Genomic DNA, 13635 nt, shown 5'->3' with positions numbered 1-13635 from the left:
TCTCTCATATAAAGAGATGGCTTCTTGAAGCCTTAACGAAGAGCATGGGCACTTTGGAACGAGGAGGGGACCAATTCTTGCCCTTCCTCACACATGCTAATTATAGTTTTGCTTGCTTTTTCCTCTTCCTAGAATGCATCACCAGAATATTCACATGGATCACCTTCTCATTTCTTCCAGGTTCTGTTCTAATGTCATCTCATCAGGCTTTCCTGACTTCCCTCTAAAATGGTACCACCCTCAGCCACTAAATGTCATTTTCTAACCCTGTAATTTGCTTTTTTCTCCATAGTGTGTGATATGTTGGTATATATTCTGTGTTCCTCCGTGAGAACACAGAATATATGTTTTTTTTTGTTTACTACCATATTCTAGGTACCATATTCTTGACATATAGTAGGCATTCAGATATTTATCTGTCAAACAAAGCACTATATGAATATTAGAAAAATGAAAGGAACAGAGATAAGTGACTCAAGTATGGAGGAACTTTTTCTGGGGAGAAGGAGGATGGTGGTGATACTGAGGAGTTAGTAAAATATTCCTATTATATTGCTACTATTCTTTTCACTAGAGGCTTCATATATTATATTTTATTATTACATTTTAGAATCCTTATTAGGTACACTATTAATTATTAGTTCAAGTGATTGATTTCATCCTGTTCATGTGACTGAGAGCAACACTATTCAGTAGAAATACAATGCAAGCGGCTGGGCGCGGTGAGTCACACCTGTAATCCCAGCACTTTGGGAGGCTGAGGCGGGCAGATCATCAGGTCAGGAGTTCGAGACCAGCCTGACCAACATGGTGAAACCTCCCTCTCTACTGAAAATACAAAAAAATTAGCTGGGCATGGTGGTGCGCGCCTGTAATCCAGCTACTCAGGAAGCTGAGGCAGGAGAATCACTTGAACCTGGGAGGCAGAGGTTGCAATGAGCCAAGATTACACCACTGTACTCCAGCCTGGGTGACACAGCGAGACTCTGTTTCAATAAAGAAAAAATAAAAGAAAGAAATATAATGCAAGCTACAAATTTGTGCCATATAGGTAAGTTAAAATTTTTCTAGTGGCCCCAGAAAATAATGAAAAGAAACAAGCAAAATTAATTTTAATATTATATTTAACTCAAGATATCTAAAGTATCATTTCAACATACAGTCAATGTAAAACATTTTTGAGATATATCACATTTTTGTAACACGTTTGAAATCAGGTATATATTTCATAATTTACATCACATCTGAATTCGGACTAGCACCAAAAATCACATGTGGCCAGTGGCTACTGTATAAGATACCATCGTTTAGAGCGTATATGCATCCATGTATTCATGTATTTGATAAATATAGACTAGTGCCAGAAACCATTCAAAAGGCAGGAATTCACAGGTGAAGAGGACAGATAAGCTCTCTGATTTCATGGAGTTTATGTTTTACAGGGAAGAGACAAAAAAATAAGTAAACCATTTCCAAAGAGGTAAGTAGAAAGGAGGTTATTTATATGATGATTGATTTAAATAATATACCCAGAGTAAAGTGTACCAATCTTAAGTATGTATAGCTAGATGAATTTTTTTTTTTTAATATGACAACCACTCAGATCACAAGTCTCCTTCCTGTTCATTAGTAAGCAGTTTGAAATTAGAGTTTTTAAAGGGGGGAAGGGATGGGAGGAGAATGTGATATCTTTTCTACTTTTGATAGATATGGACAGGAGGCAATTGTTTTCTGGACTACTGGGCTAGTGGTCAGAGCACTGTTTCCTTTTGGGAAGAAGGAAATTGAGCTTGGAGGCAAATCTATCCTTTGCCTTTGATTCCCCCATTCTACTATGGTAATACATTTTTTAAAAGGCTCTGCTGCCCTCTAGTATCTAAAATGAACTTGAAAAGGTAAATTAGTTCTAGAACTATACCTAATGAAGAGGTCTACTGTTTTAGTAAGGGTTTTGTCAGTGACAGAGTTAGCCACAATATTCCATTCTTTGAGTACACTATAAGTTCTGCGATGGTTTGATGATATTTCTTTGCTCAATATAAATAATATTAGACTATTTGTGTTAATAGTTTTTTTATGAGTTAATTTGTACATTTCCTTTCAAATTGCAGTTTTAAAAATGGTATTAAGTGTAAAAAAAGAACATAAATTGTAGGCCAAATGTTTTATGTATGAATGATAATTATCATTTTATCTTTGCAGATTTTGAAAGACATAGCCAATCGATTCCATATGATGAGTGGCTCCAAAGTACATTTTGTACCCGGCTGGGATTGTCATGGGTTGCCCATTGAAATAAAAGTATTATCAGAACTTGATAGAGAAGCTCAGAATCTTTCAGCTATGGAAATTAGAGAGAAAGGTAAATAATCTCTGTTTCTGTTTTAAACTGATATTTGTAAACACTTAGGGTCCTTGGAAAAGTCAGTTTTACCAAAGGAACCTTTTGTTTTTGTTTGGTTTGGTTATAATGAGATCTATTGGAAGTGCCTTTCTGTCACAGAAAATTCAGATTTTATTTCATGGATTTTTGTAAGAACTTATGTTTGGATATTGAAGGAAAGACTTTGTGAGCATTTCTAATTGCATTCTCAGTTTCTTAATGTTTATATTTTATAAAATTATTTTTTGGTATGTTCTTTTTTTTACTTTCCTCAAGGGGGCTTGTTGACTTATTTCAGGTGTTAAGCCACAATTAAATTCTAAAATACATATATTTTACATTAATCTCTTATTTGATCCTTTTTCTTCAGTCGACTGGACCAGGGAGGACTCTCCTTTTCTTATATGTTGTACTGTTGTACATTTGGATATAACTGTGAAGATTTTTTTACTTCCTTGTGAAACCTATTATCATTGGCTTACATTTGATATTCTGGTTAATTTTTTGTGTATAATGAAATGAAAATTATTATCTGACCTTTTCTTAATTAAGAAACAATAAGGAATAATTTTTCCAGTTTATTTTTTCCAGTGAAGTGATTGTATAAAGTCTGGAAAATACAGAAGACAGTAATAAAATTTTAACTTTTGCAATTTCAGTCAATTTTAGAATTTGTTGTAGGTATCTTCTGAACACTGTTGACCTTCAAATTATTTTTCTATTAAAAAATTTTATAGGCTGGGTGCAGTGGCTCATGCCTGTAATCCTAGCACTTTGGGAGGCTGAAGCAGGTGGATCACCTGAGGTCAGGAGTTTGAGACCATCCTGGCCAACATGGCAAAACCCCGTCTCTACTAAAAATACCAAATAATTAGCCAGGCATGGTGATGCACGCTTGTAGTCCCAGCTACTAGGGAGGCTGAGGCACGAGAACCGCTTGAACCTGGGTGGCAGAGGTTGCAGTGAGCTGAGATCGCACCACTGCACTCCAGCCTGGGCAACAGAGCGAGACTCCATCTCAAAAAAATTTTTTTTTATATTCTAAACTGTCTACAGCATTTGCATTAGAGAGATACATGCTGAACCATGTTTAAGAATTCAAATTCGTTGGTTTTTAAAAGCTTTTTTTCTGTGTGTTTTTTTTTTGTTTCTTTTAGCTAGATCATTTGCTAAAGCAGCCATTGAGAAGCAGAAATCAGCATTTATTCGTTGGGGAATAATGGCAGATTGGAATAATTGCTACTATACATTTGATGGAAAGTATGAAGCCAAACAGTTGAGAACTTTTTACCAAATGTATGATAAGGTAAAGAAGTATTTTTTCTCTTTGAGTAGGTTGAAGTATGTGTTACAAAATTCTACCTTTAACTTCATATTTTTGTCGTTTATAGGGCTTGGTTTATCGATCTTACAAACCTGTGTTTTGGTCTCCCTCATCTAGGTATATATGCATTTTTTGGTAACTGAAAGGGAGAAATTTGTGAGGCTTCGAAATATTTATGTTTAATGTTTTTAAACCTTAGGACTGCATTGGCTGAAGCAGAACTTGAGTATAATCCTGAGCATGTCAGTCGTTCAATATATGTAAAATTTCCTCTCTTGAAACCTTCTCCTAAATTGGCATCTCTTATAGGTAAGATTTATTCATAGCTTGAGTGTACTAAAGTTATAGAATTATCCCATTTGCTAACATATTTACAATTTTATCTTCACAGATGATTCATCTCCTGTTAGTTTTTTGGTCTGGACCACACAACCTTGGACGATTCCAGCCAATGAAGCTGTTTGCTATATGCCTGAATCAAAGTGGGTATATTATTGCATTTTTTTAATACACAGATAGAATCTATTCCATCATTAACATTATTTTGAATTTATTTTATCCTCTTTATTACTTTAAAATTTAATGAATTATAACTTAGTTATTAGGTTCATATAGATTTTATTAACCTTTAGGTGATCCTTTTTAAGACCTTATCTGGCTTTTTGGGAAAATGAAGTAGAAGTATAAGTTACGAAGTGTTTTGAAAATAGTATAGTTTGATCTTGAAGTCAGTTTTTTCTTTTTTCTTTTTTTTTTTTTGAGACCGAGTTTCACCTTTTGTTGCCCAAACTGGAGTGCAATGGCGTGATCTTGGCTTACCACAACCTCTGCCTCCCGGGTTCAAGCAATTCTCCTGCCTCAGCCTCCTGAGTAGCTGGGATTATGGGATTACAGGCATGCACCACCACGCCCAGCTAATTTTGTATTTTTAGTAGAGACGAGGTTTCTCTATGTTGGTGAGGCTGGTCGCAAACTCCCAGCCTCAGGTGATCCGCCCGCCTCAGCCTCCCAAAGTGCTGGGATCATAGGCGTGAGCCACTGTGCCCGGCCTGAAGTCAGTTTTTTCTAAAATGATACTTAAAAATTAAAATGATATCTGTGGCTTTTCTTGTTTCATTAGTATTAATTCTCTCCTAAAATTTTATGTTAGGTATGCTGTTGTGAAATGTTCTAAGTCTGGAGACCTCTACGTACTGGCTGCAGATAAAGTAGAAACTGTTGCTTCTACTTTGGAAACAGCATTTGAGACTATTTCAACATTTTCAGGTGAAGATTTTTAGATATCTGACAACATAGTCATCAAAGTATTGGGCTGACTTGAATTTACTACTTTGCTGAATTGCCTATTGTGAATTGAAACAGATAAGGCCTCTACCTTTCTAGAATACATTTTACATTGATTACACTAAAGGAGAATATACATTATGCATGATAGGAGTACAGAAAAATATGAATATTGATAAATGTACAACAGATAAAACAAGTTTCTGGCAGTATCCAATAGTTACTTGGTAAAATTTTATGTAAAATTAATTTTTAAAATTGTTTTTATCTGTTTTAATAAAAGTAGCAAGAAAGGAAATGAATGTGCTTATTTTTCGATATATAATTTTAATAAAGAATTGAATAAATTCTGAAAATTATTCGGAAAGCAGTTCTTCTATCAAAGGAATTTTATTTTATTTTATTTTTTAAAGAGACAGGGTCTCAGGCTGTTGCCCAAGGTGGAATGCAGTGGCGCAGTCATCTCATTGCAGCCTCAAACTCCTGGGCTCAAGGAATCTTCCCGCCCTGACCATCCAAGTAGCTGGGACTATAGGCACATGCCACCACAGTTGGCTAATTTTGAAAAAATGTTTTACAGAGATGAATTCTTGTTGTGTAGCCCAGGCTGGTCTGGAATTCCTGGACTCTGGTGATCTGCCTGCCTTGGCCTGCCAAAGTGCTGGGATTAAAGGCGTGAGCCACTCTGCCTAGCCCAACATAATTCTTGGTGAGCTATAATTTAGGACTTTTGAGGTAGTGACTGCTTTTGAAATATAATTATGGAAGTCTAGGGAAGTTTAAAATTAGCTTTTTGTTGTTGTTTTTGTTTTGTTTTATTTTGAGATGTGGTCTTGCTCTGTTGCCCAGGCTGGAGTGCAGTGGTGCCATCTTGGCTCACTACAGCCTTTGGGTCCTAGACTCAAGTGATCTTCCCTCCTCAGCCTCTTGAGTAGCTGGGACTACAAGTGCATGCCACCATGCTGGGCTAATTTTTAATTTATTTTGGTAGAGATGAGGTCTTGCTACATTGCCCAGGCTTGTCTTGAACTCCTGGCCTCAAGTGATCCTCCTGCTTTGGTCTTCGAAAGTGCTGGGATTATGGGCATGAGCCACTGTGCCTGGACTAAAATTTTATTTTATTTTATTTTTTTAAAGAGATGAGGTCTCACTATGTTGCCCAGGCAGGTCTTGAACTCCTGAGCTCAAGTGTTCCTCCTGCCTCTGCCTCCCAAAGTGCTAGGATTATGGACGTGAGCCACCGTGCCTAGCCTAAAATTATCTTTGATCCTTAGGTATGACATATCTTTTAATTTCTTGCTTAAAAAATCAATCACATTAATAAAGATACAAAAGCTGCCTAGAAAGACCCCCAGCTAAATAGGAAAGCCCTCTAAATTAATCAGTTCAGATACAAGCCAATGCGAAGTTTAAAAACAGCCTCAACAAAAATAAAAAGATTTTTATGTCAGAGGCAGGAAAGGAGCTTAAGAATTTTTAAGACCATTTGGTCCTCTTTGGTGCAATAGGATAATAAAAATACAAACCAAAATAATACTTTACTTCACACCCTCTCTCACTATGTTGCCCAGCCTTGTTTCAAACTGCTGGCCTCAAGCAATCTTCCCACCTCAGCCTCCCGAAGTGTTGCAATTACAGACATGAGCTACTGCACCCAGCCCCCTGCCCTTTTATAAATGCAGAGGATATTAAAGACTTCATTGTCAAGTTATACGTTATCATAGAAACTAAAAATCACAAGATTTTTGAAAATGTTAAAGTCAAATTTAAAGATCTTTTGTCTAGATAGCATAATTGTTTCAAATTCTTATTATCAGATAATTATTGAGTTGCTCTTTGAGTCACCATATTGTGGAGGAGTATGTATATTTCTTATCCTTGTCAAAATAAGCTGGTGTCACGTAGCTTACTACTTATTAAAGTAATAGGAATGTTGAAGAGCTAAAAATGAAGTGATTTGTATGGGGTAGGTTTTCTTTCCAGAAAAAAATGAATTATTTCTTATTAATTACTTAGAGATTTTTTTGGGAGGGTGGTGAGGGAGAGTATTAAGTGGTAGATACAGTAAGTATCAAAACACTTAAACTACATTAACTCTGTTTATTCTCACAGCAACCCTCTGAGGTGGGAACCATAATTATCTCCATTTTGTAGATTCCAGAAGGTCACAGAACAAGTTAAAAGGGAAGCTGGACTTTAAGCCTAGCCAGTATTATTCTAGATTCGGTACATTTAACCTGATATTCTATTGCTAAGCTTAAGGACATAGACTTGCCGTATAAAATGATTCTTAATAATGGTTTTCTTTCCCTACAGGTGTAGATTTGGAAAATGGTACTTGTAGTCATCCGTTAATTCCTGATAAAGCCTCTCCTCTTTTACCTGCAAATCATGTGACCATGGCAAAAGGAACAGGATTGGTTCACACAGCCCCAGCTCATGGTATGGAAGATTACGGTGTAGCGTCTCAGCACAACCTGCCCATGGTACTGTTCCTCTTTTTTCATTTTTAATTATTCATCTTAATAAAAGGAAATGATAAATTCTAACCAACATCTTTATTTTTTTAAAATGATGACTTTTTTCATCATAATTGTGAAATGCTTAGCTTTGTGTAGTACTCTAAAGTTTCATTAATTCATACTAATTGAAAAAGATTTCCCAGAATTAGGAGAAAATTATCACATTAGAATTGAAGAATATATGTCATGGGGCACTTTTAAAATACTTTCATTCTAGTATTAAGTCACATAGACAGATTACTTTTACTCCCTGAAAAAGCCTGTTTGTTTGTTTTAGCTAAACAGTCCTCTCTCCATTTACTTTACATACTTCAGTTACTTAGTAAGTATTTCCATTTAGTTAAAAGGTGAGTCTGAACGGGAACAACTGTGTACATAGGCATAGATTTGGAAACAATAGAGACCACTCAAAGATGTTTTAATATATTTCGTTACTTTTATTATTAAAGTTTTATGTATATGCTTCAATAACACATGGCTTTGGTGATTTAAATGTATAAAATTCACAAATTCCTATTTCTTTTTCTTTTTTGTTTTTTTTTTGAGATGGAGTCTTGCTCTGTCGCCCAAGCTGGAGTGCAGTGGTATGATCTTGGCTCACTGCAACCTCTACCTCCAGGGTTCAAGCGATTCTCCTGCCTCAGCCTCCCAAGTAGCTGGGACTACAGGTGCACACCACCACGCCTGGCTAAGTTTTGTATTTTTAGTGGAAATGGGGTTTCACCATGTTGGCCAGGATTGTCTCGATCTCCTGACCTCAAGCAATCAGCCCACCTCGACCTTCCAAAGTGCTGGGATTACAGGCCTGAGCACCACGCCTGGCCAAGTACCTAGAGTTTCGATGTAGAAAAAGACTAGGCTATACTGAGATGTTTTATATCTATTGTTTTGCCAGATATTGTCATAAGAGAAAATGTCTTGATATTTTAATTGTTCAAAATGATACTTTATAGGATTGTTTAGTGGATGAAGATGGAGTTTTCACAGATGTTGCAGGTCCTGAACTTCAAAACAAGGCTGTCCTTGAAGAGGGAACTGATGTGGGTGAGCATCATATCTGTTGATATCATACATATTTTCTGAAAAGTAGCTAGCAGTAACCTTTACTACCTGTTTTCCCTTCTTATACTTTAACAGAAACAAAAGAATAAATTATGTCTTGTTTTGCCACATGTTTTAAAATGGAGTTTGCGACTTTTTCATCTTTTGCTTTGAAGCTGCTTTATTTAAGCAAGTCAGGGCAGTCAACAGGGAGTGAAGTTATTTTAGGGCTATGGAGATAATAATCAGTAGTATTACTTTTGTGGAAGGATAAAATCAAGATCAAGGCTGGATGTTGACTGTAAATTACACATTCCCCACTCATTTTTTAACCTTTGTAAATAACTGACCTATATGGCATGGTTTATGTGTTAGAATCTTGGGAATCCTCCAGCCTTGAATTGTCTTTCTGTCTTTCTTTACAGATTCAGAGACCAGGTGCTATGAAAACCTTTCTTTGCCCACCCTAAGACTAAGACTAATTAGACCTGATATATTACTTTTCTAGGGCTACTGTAAAAAGTCACCATAAACTTGGTGGTTTAAAACAACAGAAATTTATTCTCTCAAGTGCTGGGAGCTAGAAGTCTAAACTCACGGTATTGGCAGGACCATGTTTTCCTGAAGGTTCTATGGGAGAATCCTTACTTGCCTCTTTCTAACTTTTGGTGGCTCCTGGAAATCCTTGGCATTCCTTGGTTTATAACTGCATTACTCCACTCTCTGCCTCTCTTGTCACATGAGTCTTGCTTCTTTAGCTCTTACTTGTTTTTTCAAGACAGAGTCTCACTTCCTCACCCAAGGTGGCGTGCTCTCAGCTCACTGCCACCTCTGTGTCCTGGGTTCAAGTGATTCTCATGCCTTAGCCTCCCGAGCAGATGGGATTACAGGCACACACCACCACACCCAGTTAATTTTTTTTTTTGAGACACAGTCTCATTCTGTTGCCCAGGCTGTAGTGCAGTGGTGCAATCTCAGCTCACTGCAACCTCTGCCACCTGGATTCAAGCAATTCTCTTGCCTCACCCGCCCAAGTAGCTGGGATTACCGACACACACCACCACTCCTGGCTATTTTTTGTATTTTTGGTAGAGATGGGGTTTCACCATGTTGGCCAAGCTGGTCTTGAACTCCTGACCTCAGGTGATCTGCCTGCCTTGGCCTCCCAGAGTGCTGGGATTACAGGCGTGAGCCCCCACCATGTCAGGCCATAATTTTATTTTATTTTATTTTTTTGAGACTGAGTCTTGCTCTGTCGCCCAGGCTGGAGTGCAGTGGCATGATTTCGGCTCACTGCAAGCTCCGCCTCCTGGGGTCATGCCATTCTCCTGCCTCAGCCTCCCGAGTAGCTGGGACTACAGGTGCCCGCCACCACGCCTGGCTAATTTTTTGTGTTTTTAGTAGAGAGGGGGTTTCACTGTGGTCTCTATCCACGTAGCCAGGATGGTCTCTATCTCCTGACCTCGTGAGCCACCTGCCTCAGCCTCCCAAAGTGCTGGGATTACAGGCGTGAGCCACTGCTCCCAGCCTATTTTTTATTTTTAATAGAGACAGAGTTTCACCATGTTGGCCAGGCTGGTCTTGAACTCCTGGCCTCAAGTGATCCACCTGCCTAGGCCTCCCAAAGTGTTGGGATTACAGGTGTGAGCCACCACACCCGGCCACCTTCTTTAGGTCTTATATGTCTCTCTGTGAATCCTTTCTCTTCTCTCTTTTTTGTTTTATTGGAGGGACTGGTTCTTTATTTCAAAAAGACACTTGCCAATATTCATTATCAAAACAGGTGGACTATTGATTTCTGTTTCTCCCAATGGGCCCCAAAGAGACTACATCAAAGGACAGTACGTTTTAAGCTAGTAAGCTGCAGGATGTACACCTGACAGACTTTACAGAAACCTTACCAGAAAGTGGGGATTGGGTAGAGAAAGAAACTTTAAAAGATCAGCATACTGCTAGCCCGGCCGGGAGTGGTGGCTCAGGCCTGTAATCCCAGCGCTTTGGGAGGCCGAAGCGGACGGATCACGAGGTCAGGAGAGGAGTTCAAGACCAGCCTTGCCAACATGGTGAAACACTGTCTCTACTAAAAATACAAAAAATTAGCCAGGTGTGGTGGTAGGTGCCTGTAATCCCAGCTACTCGGGAGGGTGAGGCAGGAGAATCACTTGACCCCGGGAGGCAGAGGTTGCAGTGAGCCAAGAGCGCACCATTGTACTCCAACCTGGGCAATAGAGCGAGACTCCATCTCAAAAAACAAAAAAACAAAAAACAAAACTGCCAGCCCACGGACTGTAAATGGCTGTCACAGTTAAATTGGGTGGCCAGGGTGCCACAAACCCAAAGAAGCAAAGTTTCAAAATAATACAAAAATTTTAAAAAGTTTTATACATAAGCTGTTCAGAATTTCTCTAGCATTGACTGATACTAAGCACAATGAGATGGCACTTTTAGAGACAGCAGCTTCATACCCGGAAAAGGGTAATTAGATGAGTTTCACATGGCTGAATCAGTGGCAAAAACATAATCTTCTTTCTGTCCTCTTCTAAGAACACCAGTGCTCTCTAATGCAGTGTGACCTCATCTAAACTTGATTACATCTGCAGAGGCCTAATTTCCAAGTAAGGTCACATTCACTAGTGCTGGGGGTTAGATCTTGGGGACACAGTTCAACCCACTGCACCTGGTTTCTTCCAGATTATTGGAGACCATTTTAAGGTTCATGGTATGAAAGATTATGGCTCTAAACTTCAAATCTAGAATTCTAGATATAATCTGTTCATCTTCTCTTTGACGTGAAAAGAGGTGAAAATGGCATAATTTGGAGTCTGATTAATATTTTATAGTCCCTGCTTTTTTTTCCAGGAGAATCCCAGAGCATGCCTTTGATACCTGGAAGTTGACTACTCTTTTTTATTTTTTATTTTTTTTGTGTGAGACAGGGTCTTGCTTTGTTGCCCAGACTGGAGTGCAGTGGCGGGGTCTTGGTTCACTGCAGCCTCTGCCTCCTAGGTTCAAATGATTCTCCAACCTCAGCCTCCCAAGTAGCTGGAATTACAGGCGTGCACCATAACACCCTGCTAATTTTTTTGTATTTTTAATAGAGATGGAGTTTCACCATGCAGGCCAGGCTGGTCTTCAACTCCTGACCTCAAGTGATCCTCTTGTCTCTGCCTCCCAAATTGTTGGGATTACAGGTGTGAGCCACCACACCCAACCAAGGTGACTACTCTTTTTTTTTTTTTGAGATGGAGTCTTGCTCTGTCACCCAGGCTGGAGTGCCGTGGCGCGATCTCGGCTTACTGCAACCTCCGCCTCCCAGGTTCAAGCGATTCTCCTGTCTTAGTCTCCTGAGTAGCTGGGATTACAGGCACACGCCACCACGCCTGGCTAATTTTTGTATTTTTAGTAGAGACGAGTTTCACCATGTTGGTCAGGCAGGTCTTGAACTCCTGATCTCATGATCTGTCTGCCTCGGCCTCCGAAAGTGCTGGGATTACAGATGTGAGCCACTGCAGCCGGCAGGTTGACTACTCTATTGACACCTGTTGCTGCAGATTTAGTACTTGCTGGAAGTTTAGAGCTTTTTTAGCATTTTCACAGTACTTTTTATGTCTAATATAATTTGGTTTTTTTTTTTTTTTTTTTTAAGTTATAAAGATGCTTCAGACTGCAAAGAATTTGTTGAAAGAAGAAAAATTGGTGCACAGCTATCCCTATGACTGGAGGACCAAGAAACCCGTGGTTATTCGTGCCAGCAAGCAGTGGTTTATAAACATTGCAGATATTAAGATTGCAGCCAAGGTATAAAAAGCATCCTGTTATAAGGGGTTGGGCATATAATTCCCTCAGTATAAAGGGTATGCATGTGAGGTTGACGTGGGGTTTCAGGAGTTATAGGGATTGCTGCTGTTATGGTTTAGTTTCATAAAATTGTAGAATTTTAGATCTGGAAGGACCTCGGACTTCCATGTTTTCATTATACATGTGTGAGAAATGAGGCATAAAGAGGTTAAGTGATTTGTCCAGATCACACAGTTACTAGATAGACTTTCTTGCCCAGTGTAGTCAAAGTTGCATAGAATTTGGCAGAACTGTGTTACCTAGTTTAACCTGCGATAGCCTCTGTTTCCTCATCTATATAAAGTGATAATAATGCTTATCTCATGGAGTAAGGAAATACAAGTTTCCAGAATATGGTCTGATGTATAATAAGCAGTCAGTAAAACTTTTTTAAATGCTTTGCTTCCTTAAGATTGAAATTGCAATGAATTAAAACAGTTATTATTCTAGTTACAAAGAAAGCATATTAAAAAGAAAAACGAACAATATGAAAAATATACAAAGTTATTGCTTTGAGGTTACAAATACTTATAACTGGTATTCTAAATACATATATATTTGAGCCCTTTCATTTAATATGTATCTTTCTATGTGGGCGTATGTATATATATGTGTGTGTGTGTGTGTGTGTGTAAACATCTCTCACAACTTGAGTCTATTTAATGAAAGAGCTTAAATATATATGTGTTAACTAGGTTCAATATATAGGTGTTTTGCTTTACAGTTGAAAGATACTACTGTATTTAGCTGGTTCATTTATTGACCTGGCAATCTGGGGTCCTTGCCAAAGCTTTTTATAGCAGTTTGTACTTTCTATACTTGTGTAATGTGGACAACTGTAATATATAGTGCGTTTTATTTTTTTCTTCCTTATTTGCCAATGTTAAAATTTGTAAACTGCAGCTCTGCACCGATTTTTGGTTGTAGAACGTCTAAGTCTGACACAATATATTTAAGCCAAGTTTATTTATTTTTTTTTTACTTTTTGTAAAGTTAAAAATTGTTCTTTGCAGAAGTAGTGAGAATAGGATAATGTATTGTCATATTCCCATCACTCAGTGTCAACAATAATCAACTTTTGTTAATTTTGTTTTTATCTACACCCCTCCGACCACCCACTTTTTACCCTTTACCAATTGGATTTTTTTGAAGCAAACTCCAGGCATTATTTCTTCCATATTATATGTTGTCCCGGCAATATTTTAGCACATATATTTGAAAGATAAACTCTTTTTTTTTTTTTT

At 38.1% G+C, this 13635-nt stretch overlaps 1 protein-coding gene across 1 annotated transcript in view; it reads left to right on the top strand.

Moving 5' to 3' along the window:
- Positions 1–13635, top strand: part of IARS2 (isoleucyl-tRNA synthetase 2, mitochondrial) — a 77324-nt gene that overhangs the window by 17137 nt on the left and 46552 nt on the right. The window contains exons 3-11 of the mRNA XM_011969747.1: positions 2203–2362; positions 3541–3689; positions 3775–3824; positions 3907–4016; positions 4099–4189; positions 4858–4973; positions 7308–7477; positions 8467–8557; positions 12201–12352. Coding sequence (XP_011825137.1) covers positions 2203–2362; positions 3541–3689; positions 3775–3824; positions 3907–4016; positions 4099–4189; positions 4858–4973; positions 7308–7477; positions 8467–8557; positions 12201–12352 — 1089 coding nt within the window. The remainder of the gene's footprint in view (positions 1–2202; positions 2363–3540; positions 3690–3774; positions 3825–3906; positions 4017–4098; positions 4190–4857; positions 4974–7307; positions 7478–8466; positions 8558–12200; positions 12353–13635) is intronic.

Source organism: Mandrillus leucophaeus, unplaced genomic scaffold, assembly GCF_000951045.1.
Source record: "Mandrillus leucophaeus isolate KB7577 unplaced genomic scaffold, Mleu.le_1.0 Scaffold901, whole genome shotgun sequence".
Taxonomy (NCBI): domain Eukaryota; kingdom Metazoa; phylum Chordata; class Mammalia; order Primates; family Cercopithecidae; genus Mandrillus; species Mandrillus leucophaeus.
Note: the sequence above shows the minus strand (reverse complement) of the source record. Positions and strands in the feature narration are given on the sequence as shown.